Source organism: Pocillopora verrucosa, chromosome 5 (genome assembly GCF_036669915.1).
Source record: "Pocillopora verrucosa isolate sample1 chromosome 5, ASM3666991v2, whole genome shotgun sequence".
Classification (NCBI taxonomy): domain Eukaryota; kingdom Metazoa; phylum Cnidaria; class Anthozoa; order Scleractinia; family Pocilloporidae; genus Pocillopora; species Pocillopora verrucosa.
This window is the reverse complement of record NC_089316.1, coordinates 22,934,224-22,952,669: the sequence shown is the minus strand read 5'-3', so window position 1 is coordinate 22,952,669 and position 18,446 is coordinate 22,934,224. Positions and strand designations below refer to the sequence as shown.

Genomic DNA, 18,446 nt, shown 5'->3' with positions numbered 1-18,446 from the left:
CATGTAAACAATTTTGTTGTCATTATTTGATGAAAGTTACTTCAGTATTTCACTTACAGCTGGAGGAAGACAGCCAAGATCAAACAGACTCTCCTTGATAACTATGGGGCACCTAAATCGATAATTTTTGAGATTGAAAATCCATCAGCATGTCTCAAAAAACAAAATTGCAAAGACATCTTTGGATTAAAATAAATTTGTGATATTATTAGTATTCAAGAAGAAAAAAAGGTGTTACAGAACATTAAAAATTCATGCTGGAATGGAAAATTAAAAAGTTAATACATAATAATGCAGACAAAGGCAGGATCAAGCTGTCTGGCATGGACACCTCAGCCTTCAGCCCACATTCCCCTCACTTTCAGTCCCATATTCAAGTTTGAAGTGAGAAAGACAACAGCACTTATTTCCAGAAAAATAAAAAAGAAAATTTAAAATATAAACTTAAAAGAATTCCTCATACAATTTCAGAGGAAATAACTAAACAAGGCCTACTGTAATTTAAGACACGGAACATAACAAAAGGAAAGATCTGTAAATTTAGAAAGAGAGATTTTCAATTTGCAAAGCAAAAATCCGTGTAGAACTCCACTGTACGGAAGTATGAGAGGGTCTATTAGGAACTTCAAAGCCGTCGAAAAAAATCATCCACAACCGCAAAACCGCAAAAAAATTCGACCAGAACCGGAAACCGCATGCAAAACAGTCAAAACCGATAAATGTTCACATCCCAGTTCTCAAAACTCTAATCGATCCGCTACGGTGTTGACAAGTGGAGCATACAGAGGTTTCGCGGCTATTCGAGATCAGTGGAGGCGCAGAGGCGCATAATGGACGCTTGGATCGAAGAGAAAACGGAATCCAAATAGGACAGTCCAAAAACTTCATCGGAAACCAAATCCGCAACCCATTAGACAGGTATTTTTGACGAAAACCGAAAACCAAATGCTAAAGAACGGAAAATTTTGCAAACCGCAATGAATACCTAATCCGAAAAACAGAAATTATTTTATTTTAGCACAAAACCCGATCTCAAAAAAAAGTATAGAAAATCCCAATGCCCCCCTTAAGGATGAATCGGTCAGTTCAGTCTACAGATCATTCAAATGATAACAGAACGACCATTACTGTTACTGAAACCTCAACGAAAACTTTTTTAATTATTATTTTTCGATCAGAAACATGCTGCAAACCAACTATAGTCACGCGATATTTTTCAGGGAAGGTGTCATGTCACGCAATCGAATTATTTATCGACTACGAACATCGATACTTGACAACTTGTAAATCGGACAGCTGCAGCCTCACGGAATTTTAAGGTTAATTATAGATTTGCATTTTATGGCTGAATGGTACAGTCCTTCTTTTAAATACAGAAGAGGATTTATATATTCGCGAACGTAGTGAAGATTCAGCCAAGAACACCACGGAGATTTTCATATTTTCAGTTCGTTTGGTTTGGTTTGGCAATTTACACTGAGCTCTAAAAAATTCCGGAGATATGGTCGATTCTAGTTTTACAATAGAGACCAAATGCATTGTATGGCATCAGACCTTTGAATGACAGGCGCAAAGAACAGTGTTACAAGCGTTAATTCTTTGACTCAGTTGTATCCAATTCTGCGCATAAACTCCATCATCTGCTACTACTTAAGCAGATACAATTTAGAAACGAGTGTAATTTCAAGTTTGGGAAAAAACGCACTAATCGTAACACGACCACATTTATTCCATTCCAGTCCAATCGGTAAAACTTTTATACGTAGTTTTTTTTTTCTATAGAGTCATTTTATATTAAATGAAATTGTTTTTGAATGACAGCGTATAAAACTACATATAACTTTTTGCAAATTTCTGCGAATTTTGAGTATTTTTCAATAAACAAACAATATACCTCGAGGAGACAATAGCGAAACGAAATAACCAAATCACTGAACGAGCGTGCGCGAATCTAGGGCGCATTCATTAATGGAAATATCGACATCCACAACAGAGTACGTACCCTTGAGAAGTGTTCTCCGCGGATCTATTCGCCATTTCCAAAGCAATCTATTGGGGCAACTGCACGTGGTTCAACCTCCCTCGTCTGACAGCTCCTTCCATTTGGTTCCGCGAATTCGAATTAGATTATGGTTATCTTATGACCTATTGTTTTTCTCGGAAACTTAGCGGAAGAGAAATAGCAGGAGTCTGGAAGCTAGCTAGGTTGGTGACCGCTGACTGAAGTACAGGAGATTATCAAAGATAGCGCGAAATGTCGTAGTGTAATGTGAACACATCACTACACTAAAATGGTTTGTAAGTCGTTTTGGTTCTCAGCGGCAGTCTTTTAACCGGTGTTTAAATTATAATTACATATATTTCTACACGATATCCGATCGTTCTTCAGCCCTGCTTGGAAAGACAGCGAAGTAAGGCGTTTCGAAAGTAGAAAATAAGCGCGGCAAAGATTCTACTGCAAAGTCATTATCGAAGCAAGATGTAGGAAAGAGCCGAACGAAAAGCAAGGTAAGTAATGGATAATGTAGCATTTGAGAGAGAAAGATATTTATGTTATCAGGGAATTCGACTTTAGAGATGACGGAGAAAAGATCTGCTATATCACAGCCCCTGTCTGACTGAATCGATCATCATGCACTCAGGAGAGGGGTTTGCGTGCAGTCTTCAGAGATAGTAAATCTACATATGAGCAATTACTTAAGAAGGCTAATTTAAAATCTCTTCATGAAAGAAGGCTACAGGATATAGCTTGTTTAATGTTTAAAGTGAGGCATAATCTGTGCCCACCGACTGTCAAAAATTTATTTTCATTGAAAAGTTCCACTTACAACCTCAGAGGCGCAGATTTCCACATTCCTAGATTTAATACTGTTACCTATGGAAAACATTCCCTAAGATATATTGGCCCTTTGCTGTGGAATCGACTTTCAACTAACATAAAAACCTCACCTTCTCAACAATCTTTTAAAAAACAGATCTGTTTAACTAACCTTTCGTCTAAATTAGAATACGATTGTGAGAACTGTGTTCTATGTAGCACATGAACAATTATCTGGCTCAGGAACGCTCTATGTGTTTATTTGATTTAATAATGAGTATTAAATAAGGTAGTTTTAAACTTTTAGTTCTTAATGTCAATGACGTATTTAAATTTTATCTATTGTAAATAGTTAAATTAGTTGAATTTTAAATTATTGTATTGAGTTTAGGTGTCCCCTATTAGTAGAGGGTTTCTTACCCTCGGCTAGATCGATTTGACACATGAATAAAGTTTTTCATCCATTCATTCATTCATGTGTATCTATGTACTCTGCAATTCACATTCCCATCTATCTTCTCGGGGAGGAGGGCGGGGGAATACCTTATTTTGCCAAAGTTGGTACTTGTTGTCATACATGGTAAAATTTCCTTTGTCTTGAATCTTTTATTTAGCACATGGTAGATAATTTTACAACATGTTTTAACCAAGAGTTTCATTCATCTACATATATCTAACCCAAGGTATCTTTCTGGATTGGAATGTGAGAAATGGTGTGGTACTGTGTATTAATTAACTTTGTTAGCATAATTTTCAATAGCCTGTCAGAGTATGTCAGGGTACCTGAGTGAGGCTGATAAGTTACAGTGTTTTACCTTTTTTCATTTTTATCCTAAACAGGATTGTAAAATGAAGCAATTTTGTATTCATCCTTTAACTCCTAAGATCTGTTTGCTAATTCTCTCCTCTTGTTGCTACACATTCCCATGTACATTTGTGAGCCTGAAAGGCAGAACAGACTCTGACGGAAAACTGTTTGAACAGCGAAAACACACGGATGACAAACAGTTAGCAAACGGTCCTTAAGCATTTTGCCTAACTATTTGAATGGGTGAATAAATTATGTGAATGGTTTGGTCAGCCATTTGAACAGATGAGTAAAACAGATAATGTTGAACAGACCGGCAGGCTATTTGAACGGATGAAAATATTATTAATTTGTACGACTGGTTGTGCGATTGGTTCACTAATCATACTGATGAATAAATTGCTTAAATGGTTTGTGTAGCCATTCAAATGGATGAGTAAAACAGATAATGTCAAATGGACTGGCTAGCCATTCGAACAGATGAAAATGTTATTAATCTGTATGATTGGTTGTACGATTGGTTTACCAATCGTACAGATGACTAAATTGCTTAAACAGTTTGCAAAACCATTCCTAGCGCATGGCTTGATCAGGGAATGGGCAATGTTGTTGTGTATTTTTTTTCATTTCATTTGTTGTTGTAGTCAATTTCAAGGCCTTTATTCTCACGATCAAAAATGGAGACTATTTCAATTTGTCATTGAAATAACGTTTATAGTTATTGTCTTGAACTACTGAATATCTCATGAAAGGTGTTTGTCATCATAGTTAATTGTTTGTCTTACAATTTAGTCACAGAGATGTGGATTGTAACGTTTCGACCGCTATACTGAATATCTGTAGAGAAATGATGAGTTCAATTTTCTCCTTTCGAATGGATGAACAGAACAGACATCAAACTGTTTGAATGGATGCCGCAGTTCTCCGAATGGACACTTCTAGTTGTCGAACGGATGCTGAAACCATTTGAATGGATGCCAAAACCATTCAAAGGGATGCTACAGTTCTCCGAACGCACACTTCTAGTTGGCGAACAGATGCAAAAACCGTTTGAACAGATGTCGACACCATTCGAACGGATGTCACAATACTTTGAACGGATGTTCATGTATTTTGAACTTATATGCAAACTGTTCAACAGTTTGTTGAACACTTTGAACAGATTTTTTTAGGTGTTTGAATGGATGATGAACAAATAACGAATGGTTTACCTGTTCAAACTGATAACCATTAGTGTCTTTTTTGCCTTTCACAGTCACATTTGTTATAGGAATTTGTTGTTAGATCAAGATAACAACTTTTTCATTACTCTTTTGCTGGAAATTGTATGGATATTCTAGGGAGAAGTTACATGTTAATTACCTCTGAGAGTTTGAAGATTAAACAGTGTGTTGTGATACACTGCCACCTAAATTTCACTTAAGTTTGAAATATCTTGGACATTAACATTCCCTACAAATTTGTTCAAACTGCAGCTTACTAACTCTGCAGAGCACTTGCAGTATGCAATACTAATACCTATTTCATGATTTGTGACCCTCCATGGGAAAACGGACACTAACGCTTTTCCGTTAAACGGTCTAGAAAAACGGTTTTAAACGGATACTAAACGGCTAGCTCAAGCGTTTAAACGGTTTCCATAACCGCTTAAACGGATGGTAAAAATTGTAAACGGTTGACCAAAGTCCAAAAACGGATAGCTTAGGCCCTCAAACGGTTGACCAAAATTTAAAACGGTTGGCTCGAAACGTTAAACGGTTGACCAAAGTCCAAAAACGGATAGCGTAAACCGAGAAACGTACGGTTGACCAGAATCGACAATCAGAGAGCTAAAAATTAATGTAAACGGTTGTGGTTGAGCCGGTAAGATCTTCTGCGGAAAAACTTTCCGAGCGACAATGGATAATTATCTTGAAGCGAAAACATTGAGCAAAATAATTTGAAAAACTATAACTAGGATACACTAGCGCATTTTATTTCTGGGTAAACTATTACCGTTTTCGTGTGACATTAAAGAAATAAGCGCAATTTACTGAGAATAGCTTCGCTGCCAAGTACCCTAAACGGCTATTGCGAGAAACACACAATCTCCTCCTTTGTTCATTCTTATTATTATTGAAAATAAACTTCATGTGTTTCACGAAACAAGTCTGCAGACGCAATGCCGCGACCTTGTCTGAAGCCGAGACGCTTCAGGGTCAAATCACGCAATGTATAAGTTCTTTAGCAAATAAAAGGTCGAATCGGTGTCACGCACTAAGCGCGGCCGTTGAAATAATTGTCAGTAAAATCAGGAAAGATGAATTAAGATGATATAAACAGATAGAGAGTAGCCAATTTAGCGAAACCATGGCACGGGAACCAAGATAGGGTTATCTCGATTTCACCAATCTGTAAACAAGATCTGAGGCGCACTGTTTACACAAGATCGATGGCAAGATCATGGTCAAGTGAATGGCTTCATTTGCTGTCGATGCTCTACGTTTGTACGAACGGATATTTTAACTTAACTCGTTTATCCAAGGATGCGACGATTACTCGCTTTCTATGATCACGAAAAAGATAAAGCCAAAATAAGGTACGGTCATTCTGCATTTCAAGAACCGGCGGGTATCGAGCGAACATAAGATTGATACTTCGAACTGCCTATAACAGAATGATAAATAAACAGTTGAAAGTTTTCCTTGGAACGTTAAACGGAAATAATTTGTTTACAACGGATTAAGAAACCGTTTAAACGTTTTTGTTACAGCGTCAAACGGATGCAAATTTTTTTAAACGGATGCAAATTTTTTTCAACGGATGAGCAAACCGCTTTAACGTTTTACCAAAAGCGTTAAACGGATGCAAATTTTTTTAAACGGATAAGCAAACCGCTTAAATGTTTTAGCTAAAGCGTTAAACGGATGCAAATTTTTTTAAACGGTTGAGCAAACCATTTAAACGCTTTCATGAACCGTTTAAAAGGGTTTAAACGGATAGTAAACGGATTGTTATTCTTGCTTCAGTCCAGTCAAACCTAAAGAGAAAAAACAACTTCTGCACTTGATTTCTTTGGTTCTACTTCAGTTGAAAGGGAATCCAGGAAAACATTTGCCAAAAGAAAAAAAAGGGGAATAACTTACTATTCTTGTTTTGCCCACAATTTTTTTTAAAGAAAAAAATCAGGCATCCTGAGTATTTTTGACAGTACTTCATGCATCATGCATTGAACAGGGAAAACTTTAAACCTCACCATACCTTGCCTTTCTGTAAAATTCATGCATCATGTGTTAATTTTTGGCTTAATCAAGCATTCCTTGTAGGTAGATGCTCTGCCAATCTGTTATAGTTGTGTCAGGATGAACTACAGTGAACACATACCATGTCACAAAATTAATGGGTAGTGACCAATTGAGGAATAGTTTTGGCAAAAACGACACTATGGACCCCCTTAAAGGGATAAGTCCTTTGGTGTCTAAGATATTTAATAGCACAGCCACATGTGCCTGATGAGTTTTAGTATTCTCACCTATTGGCTGGATAATGTATGGATATTCTTGGGAGAAGTTACATGTTAATTTCTTCTGGTAGTTAAATTATTATCTCTCAAAGCTCTTTATGGTTTGTTTTCCATCCTTTCAAATTTTAATGAGAGATGCAAGACAAAGGAAAATGAAGATTATTAGAATTAAAGCTGGTTTGGAAAATCTGCAGATACAGTTTATTGAAAAAATGCTTTGATTAACCCTTTTACTTCCAAGACCTTAGTAGTAATTCACCTTAATGTCTGTTATACAAGTCTTGTAATGTTAGTTTGGAGAATTTGGTCTTGGATCAACTAATAATCCCCTGGCTGATATTTGTATTTATTCTCATCACTTGTCTGCATGATATTGTATTGATATTGTAAGGAGAAGTTCTGTCTTGGTCACTCATGGGAGTTAAAGGGTTAAACAAAAAAATGTATTTTATCCTTTTACTCTCAGTTGTTGTTCAAATGTTGGTTCAATGTCAGTATCTGAGAAACTGCCTACCTACCCCTCCCCTAAGCCAACATTAACCCTTACTTGCTATCATTTGATGGTTTTTTGGGTTAGGGGAGGGGTAAATGTACACATGCTTATATTGATCCCAAATGTTTATAGTGTAGCTACGGAGTTATTTACTTTTTTGTCATTTATAACTTTTCAGTTTGGACAGTGTTAAGAGGCCTTCAAGGGAAGAATTAATTATTTGTCTGCTCATCTTGAATCATGCATGCACATGATAATTTATTTTTTAGGGAGCATAAAACTGTTTGGATGGACTGACATTACTTTGTTATTACAGGAGTCTTGGAAAGTATTGAGAGAGAGGAAGCTGCTGATTTGATAAAAAGATATGGTGGAAAAGTTACCCAATCAGTGAACAAGAAAACAAGTTATTCCATGGGATGGGATCCTGGAGAGAGTAAACTTTCTAAGGTACTGTACATTGTAATGCACAGCTCAAAACAGGAAAAAAAATGAAAAAAGAGAGAAAGTTGCACCTTTTTCCCTAAATTTTCATAACAAATCTGGGGTGTGGCTTACTGAGAAAATACCAGGGAAACTTGCCACAAATTTGCATAAATAAACACAATTAATTGATGATGACAATGAGATTTCATAGGAGCCATAGACTATAATATAATTTGTTCATCTTCATTTCCTTTCTTCCATCTATGGAAGCAAGTAAATATTCTGTTTATACCTTCTATTCAATACAAAGTTACCTTAAATCATAATTATAGCTTTTGTATGAGCACTGATACTTGCGTGTTATTTTCCTTTCATTTGGGTCACGAATTGGATGATGCAGTACAATCAAGTGGACACGTTTACGATGATAACATTCTCGTTAGGAAACATGATAGGAGTAGAATAGCAAATTTCTTTTAAAACAATCCTGTTGTGCAATGTATCGTTTCATGTGGTAGGAAATATTTCATGGCAACTCAACTATCCTCCCTAAACTTAGATTCTTTTATTTTTTAGTTAAGGCTGTGAGCATTGGATTCCCAGGGAGTTTTCGGATACATAAAAACGCTGATACGCAGAAACCAGTATGCTACCGATGAAATCTTTTTCAAGAGTCTTCTTTTCAAAGCAGGATGAATCAAAAGACGGCTGAAGTCAAGTTTAACAAGAGAACGGATTTCCTTTGATTCAAAAGTTGACTTTTTGCTTTTCTGAACTGCTTTTACGACCTTCATCTTTGATATCCTGCTGAAACTGTTGTTTTTCTCATATGTCTTGAGATTATCATGACTAGCTATGTAAAAAATAATTTTTTAATCTAAGTATTATCTACTAAGCGAATTTGGGCGTTGCATTGACGTCGAAGTTGAAACGTCTTGAAAATGTTTCCCAGAGTTTTTTTTTTGTGTGGAGAATTTCCATGGAAATTGAAAAATAATCAGTTGTCCGATTGCTCGATTATCTTAGTTTATGTAAGATGGAAATTGTGATTAAATTTTCGACAATTTTTACCCAGTCATTGGTACTTAAAGTTAGTTTCTGCCGATCAGAATTTGGTTTATCTGGACTTGAAAATTACAGATTTTAGCCGTAATGGCTAGGATTTAGTCTTGGTATTTGTTAATATTCTGAGATTTCTCCTTTAATTTTGAATGCGATGAATTGTGTTACTTTTTTACAAGAAGAATGATGCATTTCAAGTCTATTGTTTGAATTAGTCGTCCGAAGGCAAAACGAGAAGTTTTATTTTAATTTTAGTTACTGGCCTACAAAGCATTGAGAGAAACTCAGAACGAGCTAGAAAATTGGAGCCAAATGATTTTATTTAGGTTCTTCCATTAGACTGTTTACCTATTATCTAAGTACAATAAACTCACATTTGAATGTCAAACAATGAAACAAGTCGCTTGGTATTTTGTTCGAATGGAAGAGGAAATCAATAAAAAAGGGAAGAAAATTTCTGCGTCAACCTGCGCAAGCCATTTCTTGTCGTTTGAAGTAGTGAGTGCGGCTATGTCTTGTTCGCTTGATAACATTTGTCCATTTCTTTCAATAGGTTTATTGAATGAGAGATAAACATCGATATTTTTTGACTCTATAACTGCTAATATTGATCATTGGCAGCCATTGCTTAGGATGTCACGCGACGCACATCTTAAGCACGTTATGTGACAGGATGTTTTGTCACATCTTGTCGTTTGAAGCAGTGAACGCACCTATGTCTCATTCGCTCAACTTCTTCCCATTTCCTTGGATAAAGTTATCAAATGAGATATAAACTTCGATATTTTCAGATTTTATAACTGTTAACTTAACTTGGTAGCCGTTCCTTAGGTTGTCACGCGACGCGCTTCTTTAGCATGTATATCGTTGAAGAGGCAAGAAAAAAGAAATTACCTTTGGCTTTGGAAGATGGTGCTTTATTCTGTTTATAGAAAGCGTCCTCATCATGGGAGGTACCTTAGGTCGGTGTAGTTTCTCGAGTGTAGGAAATATTAATGAGCGTTGTCGCAGATCACCGGGCATTCCTGTTATGTTCAGTCTGTAAGCCCTGATATTTTGACTTCACCCCAGATTTAAGAAACTGCGTCGACGTAAATGTTTCAGCAGAACATGTCTACTGACGATAGCATATATAATCATTTTCAGAAAAGAGCCATGGAGGAGGTTCCGTTTATCCCCTTTGGGTTGGGAGTGTAAATGGGTACGTGGTTTCAAGGGTAGCACCACAAGATGGATTCTCAAGAATCTCAGAGATACCGCATCTCCAAGAAAACGGAACCAGGCAGGACCAAGGTCTTTGTCGCAAAGGAGGGGATGCACGTCGTTAGTTTCTCGCCTATCACCACTTGTCAAAGCTTGATAGTGTATACATTCTAACCAAGTTTCACGAATTAAAAGGAAAGAAAAAAATTGATATCAAAACAAAAACCAACAAACAAACAAAACGAAACAAAAACTTAGACATGTTGTCACAATTTCGCTGCATATGCTGTGCTATCGAGCAATTTGCGATTGTGTTAAAAGTACTAAGTGATTTGCTCATGTCCTCTTTTAAGCTGTTTAAGGCCCGGTCATTATGTTATCCCCCAGGGGTGTCGCAGTGGGGGATCATTATGGTTTTCAGGGGAAACGAATGGGGTGTCAGTCGTCTCCAACAAAGTTCAAAGGGGATTACGGAAAACTGACTGCCAATGAGAGGGAAAGGAGGAGGATAATTAAAACACTGAGGATCCTCATGGGGAAGGAGGGGGGGGGGGAGGGGGAGGATCACAGATCTCCAGTGGAGACAATGCCTAAACTAAGAAAAAATTCTTAATTTTGGAAATATCTCAGTTCTTTTAGGATAAGTGATTGTTTCTATTGTTATTGCGATTTATTCTGTGATTGGTGGATTTGGCTGAGTGGACTTAGTATGATTGGCTGCTTCAACTGTTCGATCACAGCCAACTGTTCAAATACAGCCGATTACAGCTAAGGCACCGATCAGATTTGAGGAAACTGTTATAGCCATGATTAAGGTAGGTACAAAGCAATGATGCCTTTTTGATAGCCATCGTTGCGCCTTCGAAAACTCTCCTGCAGGCGAAGAAACGCTCGTCCCGCAGTCTAATTGAAGTCTTTAGAAATGCAGGGGATATGACGATATAGCCTTGGCTATATATATATTTCTATTCTGTTAATAACATCACTGTTGCAGTAAATATTTTGAACCCAGGAGTAAAATGTTTTCGTGTCGTGTAGTCTAACCGGCTAAGTGAGAAATGTATAGAGGACTGACCCCGATAACAGCAAAAGACGTTTTGACAGCCAAGAAGAGAGTCATTATCAGATTCAATAACGATGACTTCTACTCAGATCATCCAAACGTGAGCAACTGTCAGCCTCAATTACAAGTGTCCTTTACATGACTACCCTCGAGTCTCGACCAATACCTCTTTCACTAAATCGTGTCATATATATGCTATTTTCGTGGGGAACGAGGTCATCTGGTCTGGCCTCCTTCGTGCGATTATTCAATTCACAAACGTCTTCATTAATGATGTAATTCACACTTTGGCACATGGCACCATTATTGCACGCCATCACACACTCTGTCAAGCTTTCTGCCCTGGTTTTCTTGAATGTGTGTCCGTGGAGCATCATCCCATAAATGGAACGTTCGGATCGACAAGACACGGAAGAATTCATAAGGGCAGCTGGTATATAAAGAAGAATGTAATCATACAATCCCGTCGCACAAGGTACATTTTTCCAACTAAAAACTCAGCTGATGTGGAGCTCAGCCCGAAAATAATAAAAAGAGGTGGATGTATTGGTAAGCAGGCGGTCTGAACATTGCGCACCGCCAGAGAATTGGACCAGAAACATTTACTGCCTCGTGACGTTCGAAATCAAACTTCACTGGACATGAATTTCTTTTAATGAAAGCAAGAGACGCTGCTTCATAAAAATTAGCCAAACTGATCCGTGTCCACAGCAAATAAACCATGCATGAAGAAATATCTCATATTCCTAATTTCGATATAGCAAAATCTGATTCCGTTGGAATGTGGATCCAATCAAAATCTACCGTCAGCCACCACCAAATATAGCGTTTGCGTTATATTTAGTAACGAAAATTAGAGTAAAACTTAATTTCTGAGGTATCTCGCTGAGAAATAAGTAAAAAAATGTATATCCCGATTGCCAGTGCAAATTGGTAGGGTGCCATATTGAGACACTTAAGTAGCCTGGTTTTGGTTATCATAATTAAAAGTACGTACACCGTAAGAATTTATTGTTGCTTATTAGTCTATCGATGAATGAAGCAACGTCCTTGAACGGAAATTGTCACCAGGAGAGTCTGCGCGTTTATTTTTGATGGGTTTCGTATCAGCGACTCCGGTGGATCACGTTCCGTATGAATACAAGACACTTATAAAACTCAAATCAAAAAAGATCAAACTAGGTCTGCTTTCATTTTAAATATGACTTATTCTTCCCTTCCTCTGCTCAATTTATGAGTTATGAAAAATTAATCAGACGAAAAGGGAATAAACACCGACTACTTAACGTTCAGGAAAGCCTTTCAAGAGGCGATGTTGCTAAAATTAAAGATTTTTTATATATTTGATTGGTATTATCAGAAACTTTGGGGTTTTACCGGGCGAAGCGCTGACAATTTGGAAAGGTTTTCTGCGTAATTCTAATGATTTTTTTGCGTCTACTACAAGGCTCTCTTTATTTCTATTCTTACATTATTTAAAAGTTAATTTTGCAAAGTTTTATAGAGAGACAGGTTACAAGGATTTAAAACTTTTCTAAGACAATTTTTGTATTTTGGTCTTGCTCGTATTGATTCATTTCTTAATACTTCATTTGTTTTTGTATTTCCATTTTGATAGTTACATAAATCCCCCCCAAAAAATGAAAAGGTGAAATTCACAGTTAGCCAGTGGCTTACCTTCTTGCTTCGGTGAATCTTGGGGAACTCATTCCAAACGAGGTTAGATAGTTAACAGTGAGGATGCACTTCTCGGGTCTTAGAAGCGATATTAATTTTTAATGCGTAATCTGAATTACTCCGTACGGGCTCATTAAAGTATACCTCCTTACATTGTAAATTAAGTTACACATTACATATTGTTAGGAATTTCATCATTACATTTTCAAGAAAAGTTAGGATACCTCTCTATAATGCAGCTGCCATGCTTCATTCTCCATCAAACATCACAAGTAAAACCTCTAAAAGGGATCTAAAACCTCTTTTTGTTCTCGCTTCAACTACCTTAAATGGCTGGAAATTCAGAACTACGATTTGTTAATCACAAGTATGATAACAGACAGACATGGACGACACGAAGCCCTGTTACCAATTAATCGTAGCCATTATAATTTCCGAAAAAACAAACACATCTAGAACAAATATCTCCAAAGATCTCTAAAGTTAAAAATCCGTCCATCCTGGAAACTCCCAATTTTCCTTCAAATGAGTGATATTTGGTTATTGTGATCAATTCTATGATTGGTGGAGCTAGCTTAGTAGATTTGGTGTGATTGACTGCTTCACACTGTCCGATTACATCTCTCCAAAAAAATTAATGAAAATTAAAGCAGTTAGCGCACCAATCACATTTGAAGAAATTTTAATGGTTGATTAAATAATTTTAATCAATCATTCTATACAGTGATTTCACAGTAATGTTATCGTAACCTGACCAGGTCCATCAGATTGGTAACAACACTCATTTTTCTGATCCTTTCCTGAGTTGAAAGAGCCACCCCCTCCTCCACAAGAATCCTTGTTCATCTCTCCGCCACCTCCGCCACCTCCGCCGGAATACCCACCACCACCCCCTCCTCCGTAAGCTCCTCCTCCTCCCCCAAACCCACCGTTGGCTTTTAACCTATTGCCTTTGCCCCCCACTCCTCCCTGAAGAAATCCTCTGCCACCGTCTGCGTTCTCATCCGATCCGTTGGAAAAAAAGCCTCCACCGCTGCCGCCTAAAAGAATTAAAAGGGGATTCAACTTAAACAGACAAAAAGAAAAAATGATAGAAAAGAAGATGTTAATAAATCTCTAAATAAGTGAAATGAAACCAATTATACCAAAAAGGTTCTTTTTAACGATAATAACTGATATAACCTTATTTAAACGAATCGTTTAGTGGGAGAAAATTCCTCCCTGAATTTTACAATACGGATGTCAATTTCCATAAGCAAGAATCGAATTTTTTGATTCATTCTGGATGTGGTGTTCCCATAGCCTACGAGCAAGCTTTCATAAATGCTGCTGCTGAGACAAGTACACCTCTGGCTTTCCAGAAAGTTTTCCGAAAGTCGAGGTGTGGGTGGGGCGAGGTGTCGAGGAGTCTGCAGGTTTTCTCTAGCGGACCTCTTTCTCGCCTGTTTCACTCTCCAGCTCGCGAGGCCCCCGGAAATTCCCTCACCTGCGTAGCTGGCATTGCCACTCTGCCCGCCAAGGCCACCGATTCCGCCTGACCCTGTTGATCTGTACCCAGGATTCCCAGTTGTGTTTGTACTTGCGTCACACCCTGCATGCCGTTTTGTCAAGTAATACAGACCTCCTCCACCTCCAGCTATTATCAAAGGCGTGTTGTTTTGTCTGACAACGAATGTACCTCCACCACCGCCAGAACTCCAGTCATGATTTTCAGAGCCCCCTTCCTGTCCCACAAGGATACGAATGATCTCATCTTTAATCAGACTGAACGTTCCGATCATTCTAGCTCCTCTTCCTCGATACTGAGCGCTATTAGGGTGTGAATCGTACCCTCCTGCTGCTGCTATTGCTTCTATTCTGTAGTCACCAGTGTGAGGCACAGTCCACTGTTGAATACCGCTGGACAATGTAACTTGTCTGTCATGATCCTGACCTGTGTAGTGACTGCCCAGCGTTGTTGGGCCATATCTTCCGGTGGCACCGAGATTTGAGAAGATCGCAGAGAATGCTGAAAATTAAATAATAATAAGAATAATAACTGTAATAATGATAATAATGAAAATAATAGTAAAAACCATTACATCATTGATGCCGTACTTGATGTGCTTGTTAATTCGTAGTCCGTTAAGAAAACATTCGATGCTCCGTTCAGGTTGTCGACATGTCATTCATCTTTCACTTAGACATCTAGATGACACAATCACTAGCTTGAAGGATTTCATGTTAAAGTGATTACGCTTCTAAACCGTAACTACCGATAATTGTTACAATGTTGCTTACAATTCTCGCAGTTTTCACCTATGGCTTTAGGTGGACACAGGCAAATGTATTTCTTGTCTGTGAATCCATTGAGACATGTTGCACCGTGGGCACAGGGGTTGCTGGAACCAGCATTTTTTTGGTAAAATTAATTATAAGTTAATCTCAGCGAGAAGATAATTATTAAAAAAAGAGGCTAACATAAATAAAGACTGTATTATTTATTCTAACTTGAGGCTCAGAGAGATCTTTCACCGAAGAGAGATACGCAATGAGCTGTTGTAAGTTCAAGTAAACGTAAATTTTGTGTTATCAACTTAGCTTATATGTAAATTGACCTCCGTAAAGAGCTTTAAAGCTAACGTTACGAGCGTTAGCCCCTCATCTTTCGCCGTGACAAAGTGAGGGATATCCCTTATCGCATCAGGAAAAAAGAAACCTATCTCTCTGCGATCCAACAATCTTGCTTTTTGAGAGGTGCCTCGTACCAGTTGCAAGACTTTTGCTGATCAAGCTTTTGCCTTTGCTGGTCCACCTCAGAGGAAAAAGCTTTCACAAGAGAATATCGATCAGTTGATATTCGCTTGGCTTCCAATGTTGATTAGAACGGCTCCGAACTTGGTTACTTTTCAGAAACAGTTTAAGACATGCTTATTCAAAAAAATCTATGACATTCGGTCCCATCATATTCTGTAGGTCCTATTTTATATTTTGAAGTTTGATATCCTAACTTTCACTTTGTTTTAAACGGTAAAGTGCTGTCGAATATTTTATCATAAAAGTGATAGACAAATTCACTGTTATCATTGTAAACCAAATTATCATATAAAACCTCCCGCTAACTCAGCACCACAGTTCCTTTCGAAAATTACCCCCCCCCCTTTTTTTTTTTTAAAATAAACTCTGTTTGACCAGATTTCTTAAGTACACATAGATCCGTAAAAGGTTTTTACAAAGGTTGCCTTCTTTGGACCAAATTGACTCAACCGATGTAAACATCATGGAGGAGTCAATATTCACTGAATAATGTATTCCTTTGTAGAATTCTCTCTGAAATCCACCGATATCAGTTGACCAAGAAAATGTATTGAGTGAATACGTATCGTATGTAGTTGCAATATTTCGACGGAGTGGACCAGTTCTACTCATAGCTGGTTTAAAACACTGACAATGCCAGACCACAACATAGTTAGTTATGTTCCCCACTCTCTGCGAGAAGTGCGTGGGTTCCTTAACTTCTTCTACTAACCTGTGCAGAGAAAATGGTGGGGAAGGTACAGAATAGAATGTCTAACCATTTGCGAATGTTATGGCAGAGGCAACAAAGTCTCCCCAGTTATTTTAATATTCTGAGTGTTTGTCCGTTTTAGGGCTCGACCTCACGCACGGCAGTCCGGCGCTCTACAACTTGAGTTAATCAAGCACGGGCGCAATTTTATTAGTATCTGATTGAGTGTTTTATGATATTCTTAAAATAGGCGCGTTCTTCGGTGGAGCATCTTTTGTGAATCTGAAAAAATGCGTGTTTTTTGAGGTTTTGTGGTTGTTGTTGTTAATTTTACTTACCGCGATTTTTGGCTTCTACGGGTATACACATCCAAGTTCCAAATAAAAGGACAAATTCAAAGAACAAAGGCAAAGTTGTAAAATACGCGTTCATGACTACTTTTGGGCGTAATTTCTCGAGGTGAAAGAATGGTCGATATAAGCAGAAATATACTTATCACCAACTGATTAGCAATTGGATCCTTGCAAAAAACGGCCACACACAACTTATCAAATATTTATGTAATTCAAGCAAACTTTCTGTTACTCACGCTTTTTTGAAGAACACACAACCATTTTTTTAATAGTACGTAGGTGATGCTATAAAACATGGATACCTCTTCTGTGTACTTGATCTGTAGCTGTAAAAGTTTAATTACACGGTTCAACACTGCTTAGAGCTATCGTGTGTTTTGTGTTCTGTGTCCCTTATGTGTATGCATAATGGACAGATGTTTTTTTTTTAAGTAAACACAGAAAACGAAAAAATGAGTCGTGACATGATACGAGCAACTTCGCTTCGTTGAGTACAAATAATGGGCGAATCCAGTTAAAATATCAAGCGATCTTTAGACATTTGATTACTTTGCGCTGCGAAAAAAAAACTGTTCGAAATTGTATCAAAGAAGAAATGAAAATGGATTGAAAATCGCTCTTGGTTAACAGCCATCTTCTCACCAAGTATCAGCAGCAGACTACTACGCCGGAGCATTGTCGACATGTGATTGGGGTGGATGATGAAAAAAGAACTGTAGTTTTGAAGTTCTGATTAAGCACCTTTGTCAAATACCTAAAGCTCATTCATGTCTTTGAGAGTTTGTCTTTAGGCATACTGTTTTTTTCCACTGGCAATAAATTAATTATTCAAACAGTTGTCATTGATAATATGTCACTTTCTATCTCAACATTGAATCGTTGTAAAACCTTGTTTGACAGGTTGACGTCTCATGTGCATGCCCGATATGAGCGTAACACAAGACCTGACAAAAAACCGCTTTTTGTTTCTATTTTTATTTTTTTTCGTCGTTGCCTTGTAGGAAATGGTCATAAAAATAATCAGCTGAATAAAAGTAACTTAGTAGACGGATTAGGGTGTGATATCGCTTGGTATATCTACTTGTTATTTTTATTTTGACTCGCCCTGCGGGATTGTAAATATACGGCACAATTTATAAAAATACTTTGCAATGTTACACACAAAATGTCTTATAGGATATGTTTATCAACCATAAATTACGGCACAACAGGACGGAAAATAATTGGCTCTTAATTAGTCATAATAAAAGGAACTAAGTCAAACCACGATTGGGACGATAACAAGGAAGTGACAAAACAAAATATCTAATGGGCAGAAAAATGCCTCAGCGCGTGTGCTTTAAAACTTTACATGTCTCTTAGCCGTCCTGTGCAAAACAACATGTTGAAATCATCAAAAATTTGCATGGTCTGAGAACTTTAACCCCGACGTTAAATGATTCATGTTTTCCATGTTTAACTCATGGCTGCTCCCACACGTTTGACCGAATTGAGGTGGGCGCCTCAAGAGACGGTAAACACGTCCAGCCATTTGAAAACTTATAAAGGAAGATG

At 37.6% G+C, this 18,446-nt stretch overlaps 2 protein-coding genes and 1 long non-coding RNA gene across 4 annotated transcripts in view; 1 reads left to right on the top strand and 2 right to left on the bottom strand.

Annotated features, from left to right (window-relative positions):
- Positions 1-2,135, bottom strand: part of LOC131786358 (adhesion G protein-coupled receptor L1-like) — a 30,493-nt gene extending 28,358 nt beyond the window's left edge. For both annotated transcript variants that reach the window (XM_066166723.1, XM_066166724.1), the window contains exons 1-2: positions 2,003-2,135; positions 58-112 (exon numbers count right to left, since the gene is read on the bottom strand). The gene's annotated coding sequence lies outside the window, so the exon portion shown is untranslated. The remainder of the gene's footprint in view (positions 1-57; positions 113-2,002) is intronic.
- Positions 2,136-2,262: 127 nt separating this feature from the next.
- LOC136281210 (uncharacterized) lies at positions 2,263-9,125 on the top strand. Its single transcript, XR_010717602.1, has 3 exons — positions 2,263-2,508; positions 7,938-8,071; positions 8,624-9,125. It is a non-coding gene; the product is annotated as an uncharacterized lncRNA (long non-coding RNA).
- Positions 9,126-13,781: 4,656 nt separating this feature from the next.
- LOC131793294 (ALK tyrosine kinase receptor-like) lies at positions 13,782-15,447 on the bottom strand (the record flags this gene model as incomplete). Its single annotated transcript, XM_059110700.2, has 3 exons — positions 13,782-14,092; positions 14,539-15,060; positions 15,333-15,447. Coding segments are annotated over 3 exons (948 nt in total), but the record flags the coding sequence as incomplete, so codon positions are not given.
- Between the last annotated feature and the right edge of the window lie 2,999 nt (positions 15,448-18,446).